This window comes from Manis pentadactyla, chromosome 14, assembly GCF_030020395.1.
Source record: "Manis pentadactyla isolate mManPen7 chromosome 14, mManPen7.hap1, whole genome shotgun sequence".
NCBI lineage: Eukaryota > Metazoa > Chordata > Mammalia > Pholidota > Manidae > Manis > Manis pentadactyla.
This window is the reverse complement of record NC_080032.1, coordinates 76,965,283-76,987,370: the sequence shown is the minus strand read 5'-3', so window position 1 is coordinate 76,987,370 and position 22,088 is coordinate 76,965,283. Positions and strand designations below refer to the sequence as shown.

At 36.3% G+C, this 22,088-nt stretch overlaps 1 protein-coding gene across 4 annotated transcripts in view; it reads left to right on the top strand.

The window, feature by feature from the left end:
• The window catches only part of SLCO1A2 (solute carrier organic anion transporter family member 1A2), a 120,324-nt gene extending 100,120 nt beyond the window's left edge, over positions 1 to 20,204 (top strand). For all 4 annotated transcript variants that reach the window (XM_036889505.2, XM_057491714.1, XM_036889504.2 and 1 more), the window contains exons 13-15: positions 15,312 to 15,376; positions 15,961 to 16,078; positions 19,327 to 20,204. In XM_036889505.2, coding sequence (XP_036745400.2) covers positions 15,312 to 15,376; positions 15,961 to 16,078; positions 19,327 to 19,546 — 403 coding nt within the window. In that variant the 3' untranslated portion in view covers positions 19,547 to 20,204. The remainder of the gene's footprint in view (positions 1 to 15,311; positions 15,377 to 15,960; positions 16,079 to 19,326) is intronic.
• The last annotated feature ends 1,884 nt before the right edge of the window (positions 20,205 to 22,088 follow it).

Below are 22,088 nucleotides of genomic sequence, written 5' to 3'. Positions count from 1 at the left end.
TATATATATATATATACATATATATATATATATATATATATATAGTGAGGGCATCTCTCATATTTATTGATCAAATAGTTGTTAACCACAACAAATCTCTGTATAGGGGGGTCAGTACTCAATGCACAATCATTAATCCACCCCAAGCCCAATTTTCGTCAGTCTCCAATCTTCTGATGCATAACGAACAAATTCTTACATGGAGTACAAATTCTTACATAGTGAATAAGTTACATGGTGAACAGTGCAAGGGTAGTCATCACAGAAACTTTCGGTTTTGTTAATGCATTATGAACTATAAACAGTCAGTTCAAATATGAATACTCATTTGATTTTTAAACCTGATTTATATGTGGATACCACATTTCTCTATTATTATTATTTTTAATAAAATGCTGAAGTGGTAGGTAGATACGAGATAAAGGTAGAAAACAGAGTTTAGTGTTGTAAGAGAGCAAATGTAGATGATCAGGTGTGTGCCTGTAGACTATGTGTTAATCCGCACTAGACGAGGGCAATAAACATCCATGTATGCAGAAGATTTCTCTCAGAACATGAGGGGGGAGGTTCTAAGCCTCACCTCTGCTGCTCCCCATTTTCTCACCAGATGGCCCCCTGTGACTGTGCCTGTCTTAGGTTGTTCCTCCCTTGAGGAATCTTACCCGTCTCTGGCTAACCAGTCATCTTCCAGGGCCATACAGGGAAATGTGAAGTTGGTAAGTGAGAGAGAAGCCTTATCGTTTGAAAAGGTTAGCTTTTTACTTCTTTGCATATTTATGCCCTGTGGCTTCTATGCCCAGCATTTGTCTTGAGGTGTCTTTACCACTTGGAAGAATTATGATACTCGGTAAATTCGACATGTGGCACGAGTTCTATTTAAAGGTTGTGATTAGGTAGGAAGAAGAAAAGCTACAGAAGTAGCAGGCAGAAGAAAACCTGGGAAGATTGATTATTTCTTTGACATATCTTCTTGTAGAGTAACTTCAGCATGGATAGGTTTTAAACGACTAATTAAATTGTGCACACACATTAACATAATAGGAATATAGTTACCTAACCAAAGCATACCTGTAGTTACCAGCCATCTCCAGTGAAACCAAGAAAGCCAGTTAGGCACCTTAGGCATTTGTGAAAACTTATCTATGATATGGTGGATATTGTCCGACTGAACTTAAACAGTCTGAGAGAATTCAGATAAACTAGAACACCCCATTCCTGGGGACTGTTCATATCCCATATGTTCTTTTAACGATAAATAGTCTGTGGTTGTAAGATTTTGGAGTGCTACAATTTGCACTTCTCCTAATTCTTGGTTGAGTTCCAACAGTATAGATCCAGTCCAATTTTTGTTTTACTGTATGCACAGGCCAGCTTAGATATCTCCTTCCTCATTCCCGTGGCAAGTCCAGGAACTGGTGGGATGAGTGCATCTATACCTGTGACAGTGTGTGGATCTTTGTTGGGGTTTTTTTTTTTTTTTTTTCTTTTTTTTCTGTTCATCTTCTGTCATGAGTCTTCCCGAGAGTGCTGATGTTGGAAGTTCTTTTTCATATCGTATCTTAGTTCATTTTCGGGGTAGCCAAATTAGGCTTTGATCCTCTGTATAAACACAAACAGACCCTTTGCCTACACTTTTATATGTCCTTTATATCATTGTGTAGAACTCATTAGAGGTCACCACATAGGAACTGCATTTTTTTTTTTTAATCATTAATCTACACTTACATGACGAATACTTTGTTTACTAGGCTCTCCCCTATACCAGGTCCCCCCTATATACTCCTTTACAGTCACTGTCCATCAGCGTAGCAACCTGTTGTAGAATCACTACTTGTCTTCCCTGTGTTGTACAGCCCTCCCCTTTCTCCCACCCCGCTATGGATGCTAATCTTAATACCCCCCTACTTCTCCCACCCTTATCCCTCCCTACCCACCCATCCTCCCCAGTCCCTTTCCCTTTGGTACCTGTTAGTCCATTCTTGAGTTCTGTGATTCTGCTGCTGTTTTGTTCCTTCAGTTTTTCCTTTGTTCTTATATTCCACAGATGAGTGAAATCATTTGGTATTTCTCTTTCTCTGCTTGGCTTGTTTCACTGAGCAAAATACCCTCCAGCTCCATCCATGTTGCTGCAAATGGTTGGATTTGCCCTTTTCTTATGGCTGAGTAGTATTCCATTGTGTATATGTACCACATCTTCTTTATCCATTCATCTATCGATGGACATTTAGGTTGCTTCCAATTCTTGGCTATTGTAAATAGTGCTGTGATAAACATAGGGGTGCACTGATCTTTCTCATACTTGATTGCTGCATTCTTAGGGTAAATTCCTAGGAGTGCAATTCCTGGGTCAAATGGTAAGTCTGTTTTGAGCATTTTGATGTACCTCCATACTGCTTTCCACAATGGTTGAACTAACTTACATTCCCACCAGCAGTGTAGGAGGGTTCCGCTTTCTCCACAGCCTCGCCAACATTTGTTGTTGTTTGTCTTTTGGATGGCAGCCATCCTTACTGGTGTGAGGTGATACCTCATTGTAGTTTTAATTTGCATTTCTCTGATAATTAGCGATGTGGAGCATCTTTTCATGTGTCTGTTGGCCATCTGTATTTCTTTTTTGGAGAACCGTCTGTTCAGTTCCTTTGCCCATTTTTTAATTGGGTTATTTGTTTTTTGTTTGCTGAGGCGTGTGAGCTCTTTATATATTCTGGACGTCAAGCCTTTATCGGATGTGTCATTTTCAAAGATATTCTCCCATACTGTAGGGATCCTTCTTGTTCTATTGACGGTGTCTTTTGCTGTACAGAAGCTTTTCAGCTTAATATAGTCCCACTTGTTCATTTTTGCTGTTGTTTTCCTTGCCCGGGGAGATATGTTCAAGAAGAGGTCACTCATGTTTATGTCTAAGAGGTTTGTGCCTATGTTTTCTTCCAAGAGTTTAATGGTTTCATGACTTACATTCAGGTCTTTGATCCATTTTGAGTTTACTTTTGTATATGGGGTTAGACGATGGTCCAGTTTCATTCTCCTACATGTAGCTGTCCAGTTTTGCCAGCACCATCTGTTGAAGAGACTGTCATTTCGCCATTGTATGTCCATGGCTCCTTTATCAAATATTAATTGACCATATATGTCTGAGTTAATGTCTGGATTGTCTAGTCTGTTCCATTGGTCTGTGGCTCTGTTCTTGTGCCAGTACCAAATTGTCTTGATTACTATGGCTTTATAATAGAGCTTGAAGTTGGGGAGTGAGATCCCCCCTACTTTATTCTTCTTTCTCAGGATTGCTTTGGCTATTCAGGGTCTTTGGTGGTTCCATATGAATTTTTGAATTATTTGTTCCAGTTCATTGAAGAATGTTGCTGGTAGTTTCATAGGGATTGCATCAAATCTGTATATTGCTTTGGGCAGGATGGCCATTTTGATGATATTAATTCTTTCTAGCCATGAGCATGGGATGTGTTTCCATCTGTTAGTGTCCCCTTTAATTTCTTTTAAGAGTGACTTGTAGTTTTCAGAATATAAGTCTTTCACTTCTTTGGTTAGGTTTATTCCTAGGTATTTTATTTTTTTTGATGCAATTGTGAATGGAGTTGTTTTCCTGATTTCTCTTTCTGTTGGTTCATTGTTGGTATATAGGAAAGCCACAGATTTCTGTGTGTTGATTTTGTATCCTGCAACTTTGCTGTATTCCGATATCAGTTCTAGTAGTTCTGGGGTGGAGTCTTTAGGGTTTTTTATGTACAGTATCATGTCATCTGCAAATAGTGACAGTTTGACTTCTTCTTTGCCAATCTGGATTCCTTGTATTTTTTTGTTTTGTCTGATTGCCGTGGCTAGGACCTCCAGTACTATGTTAAATAACAGTGGAGAGAGTGGGCATCCCTGTCTAGTTCCCGATCTCAGAGGGAATGCTTTCAGCTTCTCGCTGTTCAGTATAATGTTGGCTGTGGGTTTTTCATAGATGGCCTTTATTATGTTGAGGTACTTGCCCTCTATTCCCATTTTGCTGAGAGTTTTTATCATGAATGGATGTTGAACTTTGTCAAATGCTTTTTCAGCATCTATGGAGATGATCATGTGGTTTTTGTCTTTCTTTTTGTTGATGTGGTGGATGATGTTGATGGACTTTCGAATGTTGTGCCATCCTTGCATCCCTGGGATGAATCCCACTTGGTCATGGTGTACGATGGTTTTGATGTATTTTTGAATTCGGTTTGCTAAAATTTTGTTGAGTATTTTTGCGTCTACGTTCATCAGGGATATTGGTCTGTAGTTTTCTTTTTTGGTGGTGTCTTTGCCTGGTTTTGGTATTAGGGTGATGTTAGCTTCATAGAATGAGTTTGGGAGTATCCCCTCCTCTTCTATTTCTTGGAAAACTTTAAGGAGAATGGGTATTATGTCTTCCCTGTATGTCTGATAAAATTCCGAGGTAAATCCATCTGGCCCGGGGGTTTTGTTCTTTGGTAGTTTTTTGATTACCGCTTCAATTTCGTTGCTGGTAATTGGTCTGTTTAGATTTTCTGTTTCTTTTTGGGTCAGTCTTGGAAGGTTGTATTTTTCTAGGAAGTTGTCCATTTCTCCTAGGTTTCCCAGCTTGTTAGCATATAGGTTTTCATAGTAGTCTCTAATAATTCTTTGTATTTCTGCGGGATCTGTTGTGATTTTTCCTTTCTCATTTCTGATACTGTTGATTTGTGTTGACTCTCTTTTCCTCTTAATAAGTCTGGCTAGAGGCTTATCTATTTTGTTTATTTTCTCGAAGAACCAGCTCTTGGTTTCATTGATTTTTGCTATTGTTTTATTCTTCTCAATTTTATTTATTTCTTCTCTGATCTTTATTATGTCCCTCCTTCTGCTGACCTTAGGCCTCATTTGTTCTTCTTTTTCCAATTTTGATAGTTGTGACATTAGACCGTTCATTTGGGATTGCTCTTCCTTTTTTAAATATGCTTGGAGTGCTATATACTTTCCTCTTAAGACTGCTTTTGCTGCGTCCCACAGAAGTTGGGGCTTAGTGTTGTTGTTGTCATTTGTTTCCATATATTGCTGGATCTCCATTTTGATTTGGTCATTGATCCATTGATTATTTAGGAGCGTGTTGTTTAGCCTCCATGTGTTTGTGAGCCTTTTTGCTTTCTTTGAACAGTTTATTTCTAGTTTAATGCCTTTGTGGTCTGAAAAGTTGGTTGGTAGGATTTCAATCTTTTGGAATTTACTGAGGCTCTTTTTGTGTCCTAGTATGTGGTCTATTCTGGAGAATGTTCCATGTGCACTTGAGAAGAACGTGTATCCTGTTGCTTTTGGATGTAGAGTTCTGTAGATGTCTATTAGGTCCATCTGTTCTAGTGTGTTGTTCAGTGTCTCTGTGTCCTTACTTATTTTCTGTCTGGTGGATCTGTCCTTTGGAGTGAGTGGTGTGTTGAAGTCTCCTAGAATGAATGCATTGCATTCTATTTCCTCCTTTAGTTCTGTTAATATTTGTTTCAGGTATGTTGGTGCTCCTGTATTGGATGCATATATATTTATAATGGTTATATCCTCTTGATGGACTGAGCCCTTTATCATTATGTAATGTCCTTCTTTGTCTTTTGTTACTTTCTTTATTTTGAAGTCTGTTTTGTCTGATACCAGGATTGCAACACCTGCTTTCTTCTCTCTGTTGTTTGCTTGAAATATCTTTTTCCATCCCTTGACTTTAAGTCTGTGCGCGTCTTTGGGTTTGAGGTGTGTCTCTTGTAAGCAGCATATGGATGGATCTTGCTTTTTTATCCATTCTATTACTCTGTGTCTTTTGATTGGTGCATTCAGTCCATTTACATTTAGGGTGATTATTGAAAGGTATGAATTTATTGCCATTGCAGGCTTTAAGTTTGTGGTTACCAAAGGTTTAGGGTTAGCTTCTTTACTGTCTTACTGTCTAACTTAACTCGCTTGTTGAGCTATTATAAACACAATCTGATGATTCTTTATTTCTCTCCCTTCTTATTCCTCCTCCTCCCTTCTTCATATGTTGGGTGTTTTGTTGTGTGCTCTTTTTAGGAGTGCTCCCATCTAGAGCAGTCCCTGTAGGATGCCCTGTAGAGGTGGTTTGTGGGAGGCAAATTCCCTCAACTTTTGCTTGTCTGGGAATTGTTTAATCCCTCCTTCATATTTAAATGATATTCGTGCTGGATACAGTAGTCTTGGTTCGAGGCCCTTCTGTTTCATTGCATTAAATATATCATGCCATTCTCTTCTGGCCTGTAGGGTTTCTGTTGAGAAGTCTGATGATAGCCTGATGGGTTTTCCTTTGTAGGTAACCTTTTTTTCTCTCTGGCTGCTTGTAATACTTTGTCCTTGTCTTTGATCTTTGCCATTTTAATTATTATGTGTCTTGGTGTTGCCCTCCTTGGATCCCTTGTCATGGGAGTTCTGTGTACCTCTGTGGTCTGAGAGGCCATTTCTTCCCCTAGTTTGGGGAAATTTTCAGCAATTATTTCTTCAAAGACATTTTCTATCCCCTCTTCTCTCTCTACTTCTTCTGGAATGCCTATGATTCTTATATTATTCCTTTTAGATTGATCACTCAGCTCTCTTAAAATTCTTTCATTCCTGGAGATCCTTTTATCTCTCTCTGCATCAGCTTCTCTGCGTTCCTGTTCTCTGGTTTCTAGTCCATTAATGGTCTCTTGCATCTCGTCCATTCTGTTTTGAAGTCCTTCCAGAGCTTGTTTTATTTCTGAATTCTCCTTCCTTAGTTCTTGCATATTTCTCTGCAAGTCCATCAGCATGGTTATGACTTTTGTTTTGAATTCTTTTTCAGGTAGACTGGCTAAATCTATCTCCCCAGATTCCTTCTCAGGGGAAGATGTAGCAGATGCTGAAGCTGTCTGGGTTAGTCTTGTCTGGATCATATTTTTTTGCCTTTTCATGTTGACAGGTGCTATTGACTGTCAGCTGGGAGGGCCAAAATTTTCACTTGCTACTGGCCTTTCTTTACTGGGGCAACTACGACCCCTAGTGGCTTGTGTTGGGTAATTGCGTGTAGAGTGGGTCTTTGTGTCTTGCCTGGCCGGAAGGGAGAAATTTCCCTTTCTGTGGGCGGAATTTGTCTCAGGCTGCTTCTCTGCTTTCGCAGCGCCCGGTGGGGTGATGGATGGGGGGGCTGCTTGACTGTTTGCTTCCGTGAGGGGTCTCAGAGCTGTTGCCCAGGGGGTTAGTGCACCCGGTTTTCCCTGTAGTTTCCAGCTGCTGTACTGTGACCTGGGTTGTTTCCGTCAAGCTGTTAAGTCCCTGTCCCTTTAAGACTTTCAAAAAGCCCCCGCTTTTCTTTGTCACAGGGGCATCAGCTTCAGCACCCGCTCAGAGGTCTTACTCCCTGTTCCCCCAGTATCCAGGGCCCCCTGGGCATGTACTGTGTCTGCGCTCTGGCCCGGATGGCTGGGGCTGGGTGTTCGGCAGTCCTGGGCTCCGTCTCCCTCCCGCTCTGCCTATTGTTCTCCCGCCGGGAGCTGGGGGGAGGGGCGCTCGGGTCCCGCCGGGCCGGGGCTTGTATCTCACCCCCTTTCACCAGTCGCTGGGTTCTCGCTGGTGTAGCTGCAGTCTGGCCACTGTCCTGTGTCTTCTGGTCTCTCTTTTAGGGCTAGTTGTGTTTGTTGTATTTTCAAAAGTATATATGTTTTTGGGAGGAGATTCCCACTGTCCTACTCACGCCGCCATGTTGGCTCCGCCTCCACATCTTAAGTTTTTAAAATTACATGGGCCAACTGTTCACTTTTATCCTGTTTCATAGTTTTATTTGTCTTTTCTCATACCAATGCCATATTGATTTTATTACTTTGATGTTGCAATATGTTAATATCTTCCTTACTCACCCACCACTGTCACCTTTACTATTCATTTATTCTTTTCTTCCTAAATTGCTATGTCTATTGATGTATGAATCTTTATACTCACACAGGAGTATTGACTAACTTTGTGTGTGGATGCCATAGATGAATGGGAGAAAATCTGATATCAAATATTTATGAGCATGGAATATCTTTCCATTAATTCAGATTTTCTTTTAGATACCCCACATACACACACGACACACACAAACACACACACACACAGATTGGTATCATTTACAATTACAAATATGTACATATCCATGTGTCACTATTTTCTCTTATGTTTTCTAGTTAGTTGTTGTTGATTTAAAGGAATGCTGTTGATTTTTTTAAGTTTACTTTTTAATCCAGCCGCTTCTCTTATTTGTTCTAAAAATGTGTTGATTTTGCTAGGTTTCCTATGTAGACTTATGGAAAGATAGAGAATTTTATCTCTTCATTTCTAAGCCTTACACATCTTAGGCATTTTAAATTTCCTTATAGCATCAATATGGACCTCCAAAATTGTGTTGAACTATAGTGAGTATTCTGTTCTTTTAATTTTAATGGGAACCATATACAACTTTTCCATTAAGTATGATGCTTCTGTATATGTTTAGTATTCGGTTGACCCTTGAACAATGTGTAACTGCTGACTCCCTCAAAACTTAACTATTAGTAGCTTATTGTTGACCAGAAGCCTTACCAATAACATAGTCAATTAACACATAATTTGTATATGTATTATACATTGTATTCTTACCATAAAGTAAGCTAGAGAAAAGAAAATGTTATTAAGAAAATCATATGGAAGAGAAAATGTATTTGCAGGACTATGCTGTATTTATACCATAAGTTTATATCATCTGTTTAGATGAATCAACTCTGTCAGTACTAACATCAATATTGTCTTACATGATAAAAAACACTGCAGATGTTATACATGTTACCAACACTAGATACTGAAAATGAGAAGATAATGTGGAAAAAGAAATTCCCACGTTCAGTTACAGGAATAACAATTCATACATTGATAACAAAGAAACAGCAATATGATTAGTGTAACCATATGACCAATATAATCGATACGGTTGCTTCACAGTAGCTTAGCCTATACATGAATGAATGAATCATTACAAAAATCTCATGGCAGTATTACAGCTATATTTATAATATAGTATTGGAAATATTTTTTTAAAAAGCCACTCACCTGTGATGACAGGCTGATAACATGGTTTCTCCAATTGCAAGGGAGAGAGGCCACTGTATGGTAACGAAAGCAAAGTTATCAAACAATAAGAAAATTAACTCATTATTAATGTTATGTTATATGTCACCCTATGCTTATAGAAGGATAAACAGTCCATTTCCATACAAGTCTCACACATTATGTTCTACATGAATGCTTAGGTGATGATGATGATGAGACACAAATGTGTCTCACATTTCTTGCCACACAGTTATTAGATTTTCATATGAAGACACCCATAGATGTAAACAGCGGGTAAGTTTATTAACTGTATATAATGGGGATACTTACTATTCATTAAGTGGAAGTGGACCATCATCCTGGTCATCTCCATGGTCGGTAGGCCGAGGAGAAAGCAGAAGGAGGGAACGAGAAGGCGCTGGTCTTGCTGTCTCGGATGGCAGGGCTGGAAAGGTGCAGGAGGTAGAAAGGGAAGCAGACGTGGAAGGCACACGGTGTAACTTTATGGAAATACATCGTAATTTCTGTCTGACCGTTTTGCTCTTTTATTCCTCTAAAAACGTGTCTGTACAGTAGCAGTCCTTCTTTCCCAATTGGCTGTGGTTTCAGTCCATATCACAGAAAGGCCTATGTTTTAAAAGAAGTCAAAAGCGGTCTTGAAGAACTGGAATGCTTCTGGCAGACGGTCTGATGTCACTTTGCTTTGTGGCATTGCTCCTTCTACATCTTCTTCCTCGTCTGGACTGGGCTCGGAGGCACTCATCTCCAGCAAGTTGGCTTCTGTGAATTCCTCTGGCGTGGCATCTATTCACTCTTGAATTTCTGCAAGATCTGTATCTTGGAACCTTCACTGCCCCACCTTTTTTTTTTTTTTTTTCGCTGTTTCTACAAACTCTTTCAGGACTTCTCAATTGGGTCTGTCATAAATCCTGTGATGTCAGGCAGAACATCTAGACTCAGTTTTCTCCAGCAGGAATTTGTTGTTTCAGGCTTGATATTTTCATGGCTTTTTCTATAACAACGATGGCATCTTCAATGGTAAGATGCCTTTAGACTTCACAAGGTTCTCTCTATTGAGGTCCTCTTCTATCGCACTGACAATCCTTTCCATATAGGAAATCATAAGTAAGAAGCTTTAAAGGTCCTTATGACACTGATCTAAGGGACTAATTGATGGAACCAATCCAGAAAAAGAAAAAAGGATTCTGTTGTCCAGGCCTTCTTGTACAATCAAAAGACTGGCAGCTGATGTTTGTCATTTTCCTTCAAGGGCTGGGGGTTAGCCACTTTATAAATAAGTGAGGTCCTTATTGTAAACCCAAGTGCATGTGCTCAAAAAAGTAGACTTAGTTTATGCCTTTCTGCTTTTAATCTTGATGCTTGCTTCTCCTCCTTACTAATAACTGTGCTCTGTGGCACTTATTTTTTCCAGAATAGGGCACTTTCATCTCATTAAAAATCTGTTCAAGCAGATATCCTTTCTTCTTAATCATTTTTAAAATAACATCTGGAAACTCATCTGCTGCCTTTTGGCCGGCAGGAGGGCTTCATCTGTTGTCTTGATATTTTCATAGCCAAATCTCTAAAATTATCAAGCCATCCTTCACTGGCATTAAACTCTCCAGCTTTACATCCTTCACCTCTTTGCTTTAAGTTAGCATTATAATGACTTCACTTTTTCTCAGATCACATTAGAGTTGACAGTTATGTGTTTCTTATAGCAATCCTACACCCACATGAAAGTTACATTTTCAATACGAGATGAATTTTGCAAAAAGTGCAAGGATTTGTTTCCTGCTGGTAGGCTGCAGTGATGGCTTCATGACTTGACTTTTTTTTACAATGGTCCTTATGCTGGATTATTTGTTTGGACGTACTGGGCAACTGCAGCTGTAGACCTCGATCAAACAATTTAGCTTTTTCTTGTAATGTCATGACTTTTCTGTGCTTCTTGGGATCACTTCCAGAATCACTGGTGGTGCTTCATATGGGCCCTATGGTGTTATTCAAGGTTTAGGTATTGCAGTAAATATGATTAAAAAAATACACAAGAACTGTGAGAGGTCACTTTTTATTATGATACACAATTAACTGGAAACACAAACTACTCATGCAGAGGTGCTTAGCATCACAGGACTTTTGAAGTCCATATGATATTTGAGCTCACCGCAGTAGTAACAGGATGTGGCTACAAATTGTTACAATCATACACTATGTACTGCAGGTAATTTTATGCAGTTATGATTTCATACCACATCCTTAGGTTTGCTTGCATTTCTCTCAACTGTGAAGGCACCATGCACCATCTGTGTAAGTTCTGATAAATTTCATTTTTTATTATATTATTTGTGCATATTTATGGTAGTAAATGATAAACTAGACTAGTATCTACATATAGTATATGCATTCATGACATCCCTTCTTTTTATTTTTTGATATCTCTAGGCTACTGGTTTGCCAGTTGTTTTTCAAATTTTCACAAATCTCCAAAAATGTTTCCAATATATTCACTGGAAACAATCTGTGTATAACTGGATCCATTCAGTTCAAACCCAGGTTGTTCCAGGGTCAACTGTAGTACTTTCATCTTGCTTCTGAGTTTTTAATAATAAAATAGAATTAAAGTTTATTAAATCTATTTTTCTGCATCTATGAAAAAGCCATCTGTGATTTTTCCTGTTCAGTACTTTTCATGTAGTGAAATCAAATGATGCATATTTTTATGATGAACTGTTCGCATTTCTGAGAAAAAGCATACTTAGTCATAATACATTTTTATATGTGATTTGATTTGTTTAAACAATTTATTTTAAATTGTTATATCTACCATGACAAATAAAACAGAACTATTACTTTTTATTCTATTTGTTTTGGTATCATTCTACTCTCATAAAATTAATTGGTAAATTTTCTATTCTTAAATTTCTGGAACTACTTGCATTAAAAATTTGTTTTGTAAATTTTATAAAATTCACATGTAAAACTATTTTGCTAATTTGGACAGAGATATTTGATTACTATTTCCACTTATTGCTAGTGTCTATTCACATTTTCCATATCTGCTTACACCTGTTGTATGCTTATTAGTATACAGAAATATTAGATAATATTTCTTTATTATTTTTACATTATTTGACGTATCTGGAAAGTTTTCCCTTCTGTATTTTGTTTATTTGCACTGTCTTTATTCTTGATCATTTTTTTTTTGCCATAGGCTTGTCTGTTTATTTTTTAGGGAATCAATTTTTAGTTTTGTTCATCTTTATTTCATGTATTTCTTTTCTTTATTTTTAAATTTTATTTTACTCATTTGTTTTTTGCTTTGGCATTTGTTCTGTTTTCCTTTATCCAACAGTTTGAACTTAACTCTTACATCATTTGTTCATTTTGATTGTCTAGAAAATCATACATTTCCTTCCAAATATTACTATGCCTTGACTAGTATTTCCTGTGAAGTTTATTTCTGACTATTCATAAATTTTTTTTGATTTGCCTAACCAAGTGAAAATTTATTTACTAGTGGTGTATATTTCCATATCAACAAGAACTTTCTATAGGTACTCTTTCATTATTTTCATTTTTAATATTCAAAGAACATAATCTGAAAGATATGGGTAAATATCAAGACTTTCTTTGGGCCCTAGGTCAGTTTTTCAGTGTTTCATGTGTTTTTGAAAAGAATGCCTAGCTTCTACAGTTTGGGTATACAGTTCTCCTATTTTTTTGGTTGAAGTAATTCATTGAGTTATCTAAATCTGGTAAATCTATACTGGTTTTTTGTTTGCTTAATCCATCATTTTTTCAAGATGGTTGTTAAAATCTTCAAAATTTGCTGATGTATTTCTCAGAAAATTTTAAGTTTACTTATTTGGAGTCTATTGGTCTTTAAATTTAAAGATTTGGAGGCTATATTTTAGGGAGCAAATATGCCTTTAATTGTTCTACTTCTATTTTTAGCACCACTTAATTTTCTTCTTCACTTCTCTCATTTCTTTCAGGGAATTCTCTTTTGTTTCATTTGAAAATTGCAGTTCTAGCTTTTGCTTCATTATTGCTTGTATCTTTGTCCTTTCCTTTATCTCTAGTCTTCCATTTTGCTTCACAGACAGTTTGCTACACCTGATTTTGTAATCTGAGCTGTTGAGTTTAACTCACTTACATTTCTGGACAGTTTTATTTCACATATTCTATTCATTTGACTTTCTTTTTGCTTTCCATTGTAAGTAGTCCCACCTTACCCACAAAGGGTACATTCCAAGACCTCTACTGGATTCCTGAAACTACACAGTGTACCAAACCCTATATATATATAGGATGATGTTTTTTTCCTATACACATATACCTATGATAAAGTTCAACTTATATATTAGGCAGAGTAAAAGAGTAACAACATATACGGATGATAATAATAAAAATAGACAATTATAATAATATGCTGTATTAAAAGTTATATGGGTGTTGTCTCTCAAAACATCTTTTTGTATTGTACTCACCCTTCTTCCTCCTGTGATAATATGAGATGATAAGAGACCTATGTGATAAGATGAAGTGAGGTGAATGACTCAGGCATTGTCACATGGCACTAAGCTACTGCTGGCTTTCTGACACTATGTCTGGACCACACCTGTTTCTGGACCACAGTTGACCATGAGTACTGAAACCATGGAATGTGAAACTGCATATAAAAAGGGACTACCGTAATATATTGGATTTTCTGCAGTTGCTTTGAAAGCTACGTCTTTACAATGGTTAACCTGATTATTGAATTTCTTAGCTACATTTATATTTTGCTTATCAATTTAAAAACTTTTCAGTGTTATTATCTCCTTAATAAGACAACTAATCATGCTCTTGGCTTTCACCATGTCTTTACTCTCTTCCTAAAATATTTTTAAATTTCTATTTAAAAATTTTTATTTTATTTTGCTAAAATATTGTAGAGTTTACCACCTGGACTTTTATGGATATACTTGTGCTCTTTTCTATTATGTGGAACCTCGATGGATCTCCTGCCATGAAGATAGATGCAACGTCCATACTACTCTGCCAGTTTCAAAGAACAATTTGAATTTCTCTCAGCATTTTCCATAATTTGCACTCTAATTTTTCTTTCTGATTCTTGGATTCTAGAAATTGATGTTATTACCAAAGCCAATCAATAATAGAGTTTGGAGAATAGTTTAAGTTACTTACAATTTCTTAATTATTAGAATGTCATGCTTCTATGAAGTCATAAAGTGATACTATAGAAAGACAGAAGAAAGAAAAACTCTTCAATAAAATCTGCATGACTATTTTCTGTATTAAAGGAAAATCATGGGCCCATTGGGGCCATACTAGGTCTCCTGGATTTTCTTACTTCCTTCTAAGTAAAATCATTGATGATGTTGTTTAAATAACCTATATGTCAGACAGATAACATTCAGATTATCTGTGCCTCAACCTATGAGTCTATAGAATCCAGTAAAATACTTGGACCAAGAAAATGCCAATAAAATGATGTTTTTGCTAAAAATGTATTGCATTATTTTGTGAAAAAAACTGCTTTCATTTTCTCAGCTTTGTATGAATCCAGGGGAACTCTCAAAGTGAATTCTTTGAGCAGGTAGCTACACTGATGCTGAAGTGAGTGGGACACAAATAGTGATATTGGGGAATTACATTCTTCATTTCTACTTGTAGGGATTTCAGGCAACAGTGAAAAGCTGGGGTAATTGTTGGAGAGAATGGTGGAATCTGTAGGACTCTTGAAATGATACCAAATCACTTAAAATATGTTTGCTTTGGAGTTTTTTTTAACACTTTTCTTATTTTTATTCTTGCTTTCTTCCTTACATCTACTTACACAAATGTTTGGCTTTCTGTATTTTCTGAATACAAATAAGTTAAATACAGCTAGGATTGCATTGTTCTTGTTTTAGTCTAAGAGTTGAACCATAAGAATCAAAAACTTCTGCTTGAAGAAAATACTGGAGTAGAAATCGATTGATATGAAATATTTTCTTCTTTGATACCTTTCTGATAAAAATGAATGAGCAAAAAGTGATGAGTAAAACGCTAAGGACCAGAAGTGGGGCTCCTGTGTAGGCTGTAAATTAGATAATCAGGCCTTGAATAACTAAGACCTGAGCATGCAAGAAAAAATTTCTAAAGTTTGCTGTGTTATTAGCATACAAACAGTTCTTTTAAGAGCCTATAGTAGTTTAAAAATCTCTATTTTTATTTTATTTATGAATTTACTTACCTTTTAGGTGTATCAAGCCTGAAGAGAAATCTCTCGGTGTGGGATTACATGCATTCTGCACAAGAGTATTTGGTAAAAAATCATTATTTTCCCCAACATTATTAATTATTTAATATGATTAAGTAATCATTAAAAAGACCATTATTAGATACTTAATAGCGAATATCTCTTCTGCTTTAAAATAGCAAATATCTCTTATCCTTTAAGATAGCACTTTGCAATTAGTATGAGAATGAAGTACAAGAAGAAATGGAAAACTCCCCCCTTTTACTGGAAAAAGACCTATCTGACCTTAATTCTACTTTTCAAATATTAGATTTGAAAAACAAATGAACAGGAAATACTTTGTTAATATAAAATGTACTTGACTGGCAAAAACCACTGAGGAAAAAAATAGACATAATCATTAATTCAATGGTTTTACCAATAACTCTTATGTTGCATTTATCCATCAAATTACTTATTCTTTATAATCTAGAAACTTTACAGTAAAAATAACTTCTAATTTATAAAATAAAATTTAGTTCATTAGATTTATATTTTGGTAAACTTTATTTGTTCTACAGATAGGCAAAATTGAAATGTTTCCCAATAAAACAATGTATCGTAATTTTTACCTTGTTGATAGATTTTTTTTTTGCTTCCCTTAATTGTAGCTGGAATTCCTGCACCCATATATTTTGGAGCTTTAGTGGATTATACGTGTTTACACTGGGGAACTTTGAAATGTGGTGAGTCAGGGGCATGCAGGATGTATGATTCCACCAACTTCAGGTAAATATAACAAGTTTTTTCTTGAGAGATTTACTTTCTAAGCATAGACCTGTATGTCTCAGAAAATGGCCCCATTCATTTCTAACATTTTCTTTGTCAGGTGACAAGACTACTTTTGCTGTTTCTAAAATAGATACTGATAGTGTATCTCCATTCCATATTTATATACTGGAGTTTTATTTCCTCTATATTTTCAAAGTACTTGATAAAGATAAGCATGGATGACTTCCCTGAAGGCTAGGTTAAGCCTTTCAAAATATTCTGTTAAACTGGTTGCAATTATTGAAGATAATGATGGTACTTAAGGGACCTGTCTATATTACTCTCTAAAATATTCCCATTTCATCTTACATCATTTTAGCATCTTACAAGCCTGAATCCTTACTTCCTTTCACGATCCACCTCTAATCTCCAAAATGATTTTTCTTCTCCTCATTAAATTTTGCTAACACAATATTCTTCATGTCTCTTAAAGGCTTATTTTCATTGATAATAGATCTGATTTTGAGCAAAACTCATATAATATTAACCTGTTTTTGAACAAAACTCTTCCATTTTTCTTTTTCTGTATTCATGTTCTTTTTCATTTAGAGTCCTGAATTTTGTTTAGATTTGCCTTAACGTCTCCTGATTGGGCAATAAGAAAACTCTTCCATTTACTAAAAACCAGTTTGGCATTGTTTAAAACATTTAAGGCCTTACCTTGATCTTGAGTGGCAGAGAGAGCTGATAACATGAGAAAACACGACAGCGTGTTTTCATCAGTTCCCAGTTCCTGCAAAGTTGGACAGGGGTCTGTGGAGGGGACCAAGCACCTCCTGTGTGTGCAGTGGGTTTGTATCACAGCTGAGGAACCCTGAGGACCATTAATGTAGGTTGGCCTCATTCTGCTGCTTGGATTCCTGTTGACAGTAGCCTTAATTAAATGCTATGTCAGACAAAATAATTTTATTTGGTACTATCCTCTGTCAGTCAGATTAATTAGAGTGGCTGGATGTGTACTCCTGAGAACATTCACCAGAAGCTGATACATTATAGAAACAAGAACTAGCTACTTTGGTAGACAATTCTCCATGGGTCGCTTGAATTTCTGTAGGTTTTGTTAGCACAGGCTTTTGTTCTGGACTATGTTTTCTAGGATGTTTGAACAGTAAATATGGCCTTGGAAGATACAGTATTTCCCTCTGGTGCAGAGTTTGCTATGCAGGATGACAAAGATAATATCTTCCTCTAGGGAAAAGGTTGGCAGATTTGCTTGCACCCCATTTAAAAGATTGGGATCCCCTAAACTCAGGATTTCTTAGCTATGACTGAAACCCACTGTGTGAACAGCATCCATCTGGGTCTCCTTCTGTGTCACCCTTTTGGGACATTGGGGTTAAGGAGACTCAGAATGAAGATGAAGTTTGTGCGAGTTGCTGTACTGTAAGTAAAAAAGTCCTTTGTCTCTAAGAAATCTTGTATCTTTTGCTAGCATGCATGCAGCTATGGCAGGCTAAACTATTAGCTGAAAATCCAGGTAAAATCTAAGACTCTTTTACAGTTTTTGAGAACAGAAATGTTGATTAACATTAAAGTTTCCCCAAAATGTAATAAGCATCACTTACATTAGTTCCAGTCTAATAGAAAAGGAGAAAAGCATTAAAGGAAAATTCAATGGCATTAAGAGAGTTGGAAGTAAAAGCACACAAAATAAGTTGAAAAAACCCAACTAAATATACCGTGTTTCACAATAAGTATAAACCTATTGAATTTGCTTCTTCTTGCAACTTTCATACTGGAGTTTTCAAATTCAAGCTATATGTTGTTTACAAGAGAAAGACTAAAAAAATACAGTGCCAAGAAAGGTTAAAGATAAAGGTCAGAAAAGATACCCTACACAGATATTAAATCAAGCTTCTGTGATTATGTTAATGACTGTGAAACAAAAAAAAGTTCAAAGTGAAAAGGATTAAGAGTTAAAGAAGGATATTACTTAATAATCAAAGAAAACTTTACCAAAAATATATAATAATCATGAACCCATATAAATCTATCGACATAACCTCAAATATATAAAAAAAACATTTGCAAAATCACAAGAAGAAATCTACAGAATGAAAAATTTCATAAAAGGAGAGTTATTGCAGTACTGTTGATATTAAAAACAATTTGAACAATATAAGTGTCTAATATTAAACTGGATTAATAGGTTGTGGAATATTCACACATTGGAATATGGTGAAATGGAAAGGAAGTAGAACTACATGTATGAACACAGTTTAAAATGGTGGACTAATAGAGAAATTTTCAGAAGAACACATATAGTATTATGCCAATGATTTAAAATGTAAATCATATGAGTAATTGTATATATTATGAATGTATACATACACACTTTGAAAACTATAAAAATCAGCTAGGAATGAAGTTCAGCATAGTGTTACATCTGGAGTGGGATAGAAGGTAATAGGATCAGAGGAGCATAATATAGTATAAGGTATAATTGTGTTAGAGTAGTATAAGGATTAATATATAATGTATATTACATTATAACATAAGGTATATAGTATAAGGAAAAAAGTATAGGCTGCTTTTACTTACAAAAATACATACAAAAATTCAAAATGAAAAATTAACAAATTGAATCTAATGTATAAAAACTCACTGGTAGGGTTTATTTTAGGCATGCAAGGATGGTTCAATATTAGAAAAATCTATTAATATAATATACGCTATTGACACAAAAAAGGAAGAAAAATCTTGGATGTTCTGCTAACTACAAGCAGAAAAATGATTTGGAGATACTTTACACATACATTATTAAAACTGAGCAAACTCAGAAAAGGTAAGTAACTTACTTAACCTGATTACGGTCATCTAAGAAAAAAAGAAAAAAACCCACAAGAGTAAATATAATTAATGGTGGTTCTTTGGAAGCATTCTTATTAAATACTGCATAACTAATATCATCAGTTTTAAATTCAAGTTAGAGTTTCTATTCAATGTAAAAAGATACAATGTAAAAAAAAACGATTACAAGAAATATTAGAAAAGAAGAAAATTAATTTGAATTTTCTGGATGAAACATTGTCTCCCCCAAAAATATTAACACCCATAGGAATTAGTGAGTTCAGCAAAGTTGCTTTTATAAGATCAACATGCAAAACAATGAACTAAAATATAACTAAAATATTAATTAATAAAATAATAATTCGAAATATGCAAAATTAGTTATTATTTAATGTGTTTTTATATTTTTTTGATAGATACATCTACCTCGGATTGCCAGCAGCACTACGAGGATCAAGCTATATTCCAGCTTTTTCGATCCTAATTCTTTTGAGGAAGCGTCATCTACCTGGTGAAACTGCTCCTGCAGGAACTGTGCTTGTAGAGACAAAGTTTACAGGGAAGGAAAATGAGTGCAAAGATATGCACCAAAATTCCAAAGTTTTAAATGACGATGAGTTGAAAACTAAACTGTAATGCTCTATTATATTATGCTTCCCAGAATTGGAGAACACACTAAGCCTTAACCATTTTAAAAATCAACAGAGATACTTCAGGTAATTTTTTTTTTTTTTGGTCTTTAAGACCCTCAAAAAACTTGTTTTACTCAAGATAAAACAATCTTCACTGATGGCCTTTCAGAGACATCAAAGACACCTGGGATTTTTCTGAGGGACATTTATAACAACCCTCAAAAGAGGATATTAGTTGCTTTTATTTTTGTGTTAAAACATCAATTTCTCTTATAACTGATTCCAAACAAGGGTATATTTCCCATATCTTTTCCAGATGATTGTAAAAATTTATTATTATGAAAATCTATTACATTCCACTGAATTGCTGCTTTGATATTAAAGTTACATAGAGTCTGAAATTCTCATCCTGCTTATGTGAATATTTAAGTCTTTTATTCAAATTTATCAGTTCATATGAAAGAAGCCTATAGATTCTTATTCTGTTCAGGAATTTTTCTTTAAAACTCCTTATTTAGCCCAGACATAACTCTTTTTAAATAGATTCCTCATTAATACGCCATCACTTGCTTCTACTTTGTCCCCTGGTTTATTACTCATGTTACATATTTGCTCATTTTGTTCAAAGTACTGACAAACGTAATCAGGTTATTAAAAATCATGTAGTGAAGATTGTTGGAATTTTTTTTTTCAGCATTTCAAACCTGGTGACTAAACTCTCTTTTAAAATGTCTCTGAGTCAAAGGATGAAAAGATAACGTAAGGAAAACACTAGTCCTTTAAAGCCGTTTGTATTGTCAGATATCATCAAAGGAATACTTTCCCAGATTCAGGGGGCCTCCCATATTTATGCCACCCATGCTATTCTAAGTTACAACACAAACACTAATTTCTATAAATCACCTTAGGGAATAAAGCATTTAAAAAGTAGCTTCTGTTATGAAACTGAGGTTAATGAAATTCAAGATGCGCGTTTAAAACTAAATCTAGTCACATCATTATTTTCTAACTTATGATACAAAAAAAGAATAAAAGGATTTTAGAGGTACAAGGGGCCTTAAAGTTGATATGGGGTTTCCAGTTTACGAGAGTAGAATAAACAGTCATGTTTATCTATTCCTTAATCTCCATCCCACTGAAATGACGTTCAATATACTGAACAATTATGTAAATCCTTAATAGTGAGGAAAATGCAGGAAGGGAGGGTAGGAGAAGTGGGTGTCAATATACCATGCTTATTTACATGCAATATAAAGGGAATGGGGGTGTCTCCAGGGATAGAGTGGAAGAGTGTAATCCAGAATGCATTTAGAAGGACCTGAGCATGTAGACTGGAGCCTCTAGTTGCAAGTTCAAAGAATACAAGGACAGAAAATAGACCTGTTGATTGAAGTACTGTCTATAGTTATTTTGCAGACTAACATGATGTCCTGAATGATTGGATATGTCACATGAGAAGAAACAACATAGATGAGAGAGATTGGATAGACCAGGTTTTCTGGGGGGAGGATCAAGAGTTAAATTTCGGTCTCATAAAGGTTGAGACTTAACTTCTGGGTACATTAAAAATGGCCATGATTCAAGACAGGGGTGGAGTTGAAACATGTGAATGGAGCTAAAATCCCTGGAAATGTTGCAGTGAGGTACAGTTGTGTTAGGGTCTGATGATGTGAAATTTGGTGCTGCTTTATTTGGGGGAAGAAAGAGGGGAGAATGGTCTGAAAGCGAAGAGGAGGAGTAGGGATTTGCCCTGTATCCAGAGAGTTGTAAGAAAAAGTGAATAACTACCATGTAAGAAGGGAAGCAGCATTCTCAGGAGAAAGCCAGATTTTGGTTGGGGTGCATCGGTGAGGAGAATGCTCAGTTTTGAGTTTGAGACTATGGAGGGATTTGCTTTGATGGGCTAGGAGTTCTAGAGGACAAAGTGAAAGTGGAAAGATTTCGGGAATTAGAGTCTGGGAGAAAAAATAAATAATAGGAGGCATATGGGAATTAGAAGAAGGCGAATGAGAGAGAACTTGGAATTGTGGGCTTTATAGGTGACGCACATAAGGAGATTACCCCTGACAGATTTCAAGGCAGATGGAGTTGGTGAGACTGTGTGTCCAGATTAGGAGGGGCGGGGACTGGCTCCCTTGCGACCCCTTGTCACAGGGGCAAACTGGAGAAGCAGAATCTTACCTGAGTACCGGCAGCTCCTTTTTCTATTGAGCGTTTAAGGTAATCAGAGAAAGCTGAGCCTTACCGTGTGCAAAGTTCGCCCAGTGGATGAATGCTCAGTGGAGTACGGTGGGCCAAGGAAGACATGGTTTTGGACCCACTGCCTTGGGCTCACTCTTCTGCCCTCCTGGAGGAGATGGTATTTTACTCTGAAACAGAATTCTCTTTTGACACTTCTCGGTGCAGGGAAGAAGATCAGAGAAAGTGGGCGTTCGAGTGCTTTGCAATCCATGACCTCTGTCACTGACGTCCCCGAGGCCTGGGAGGCCTGTTCTTATTCTGAGCGCTTACACTCCCCCAGGACAGGGGAAGGGTAATGGCATAGC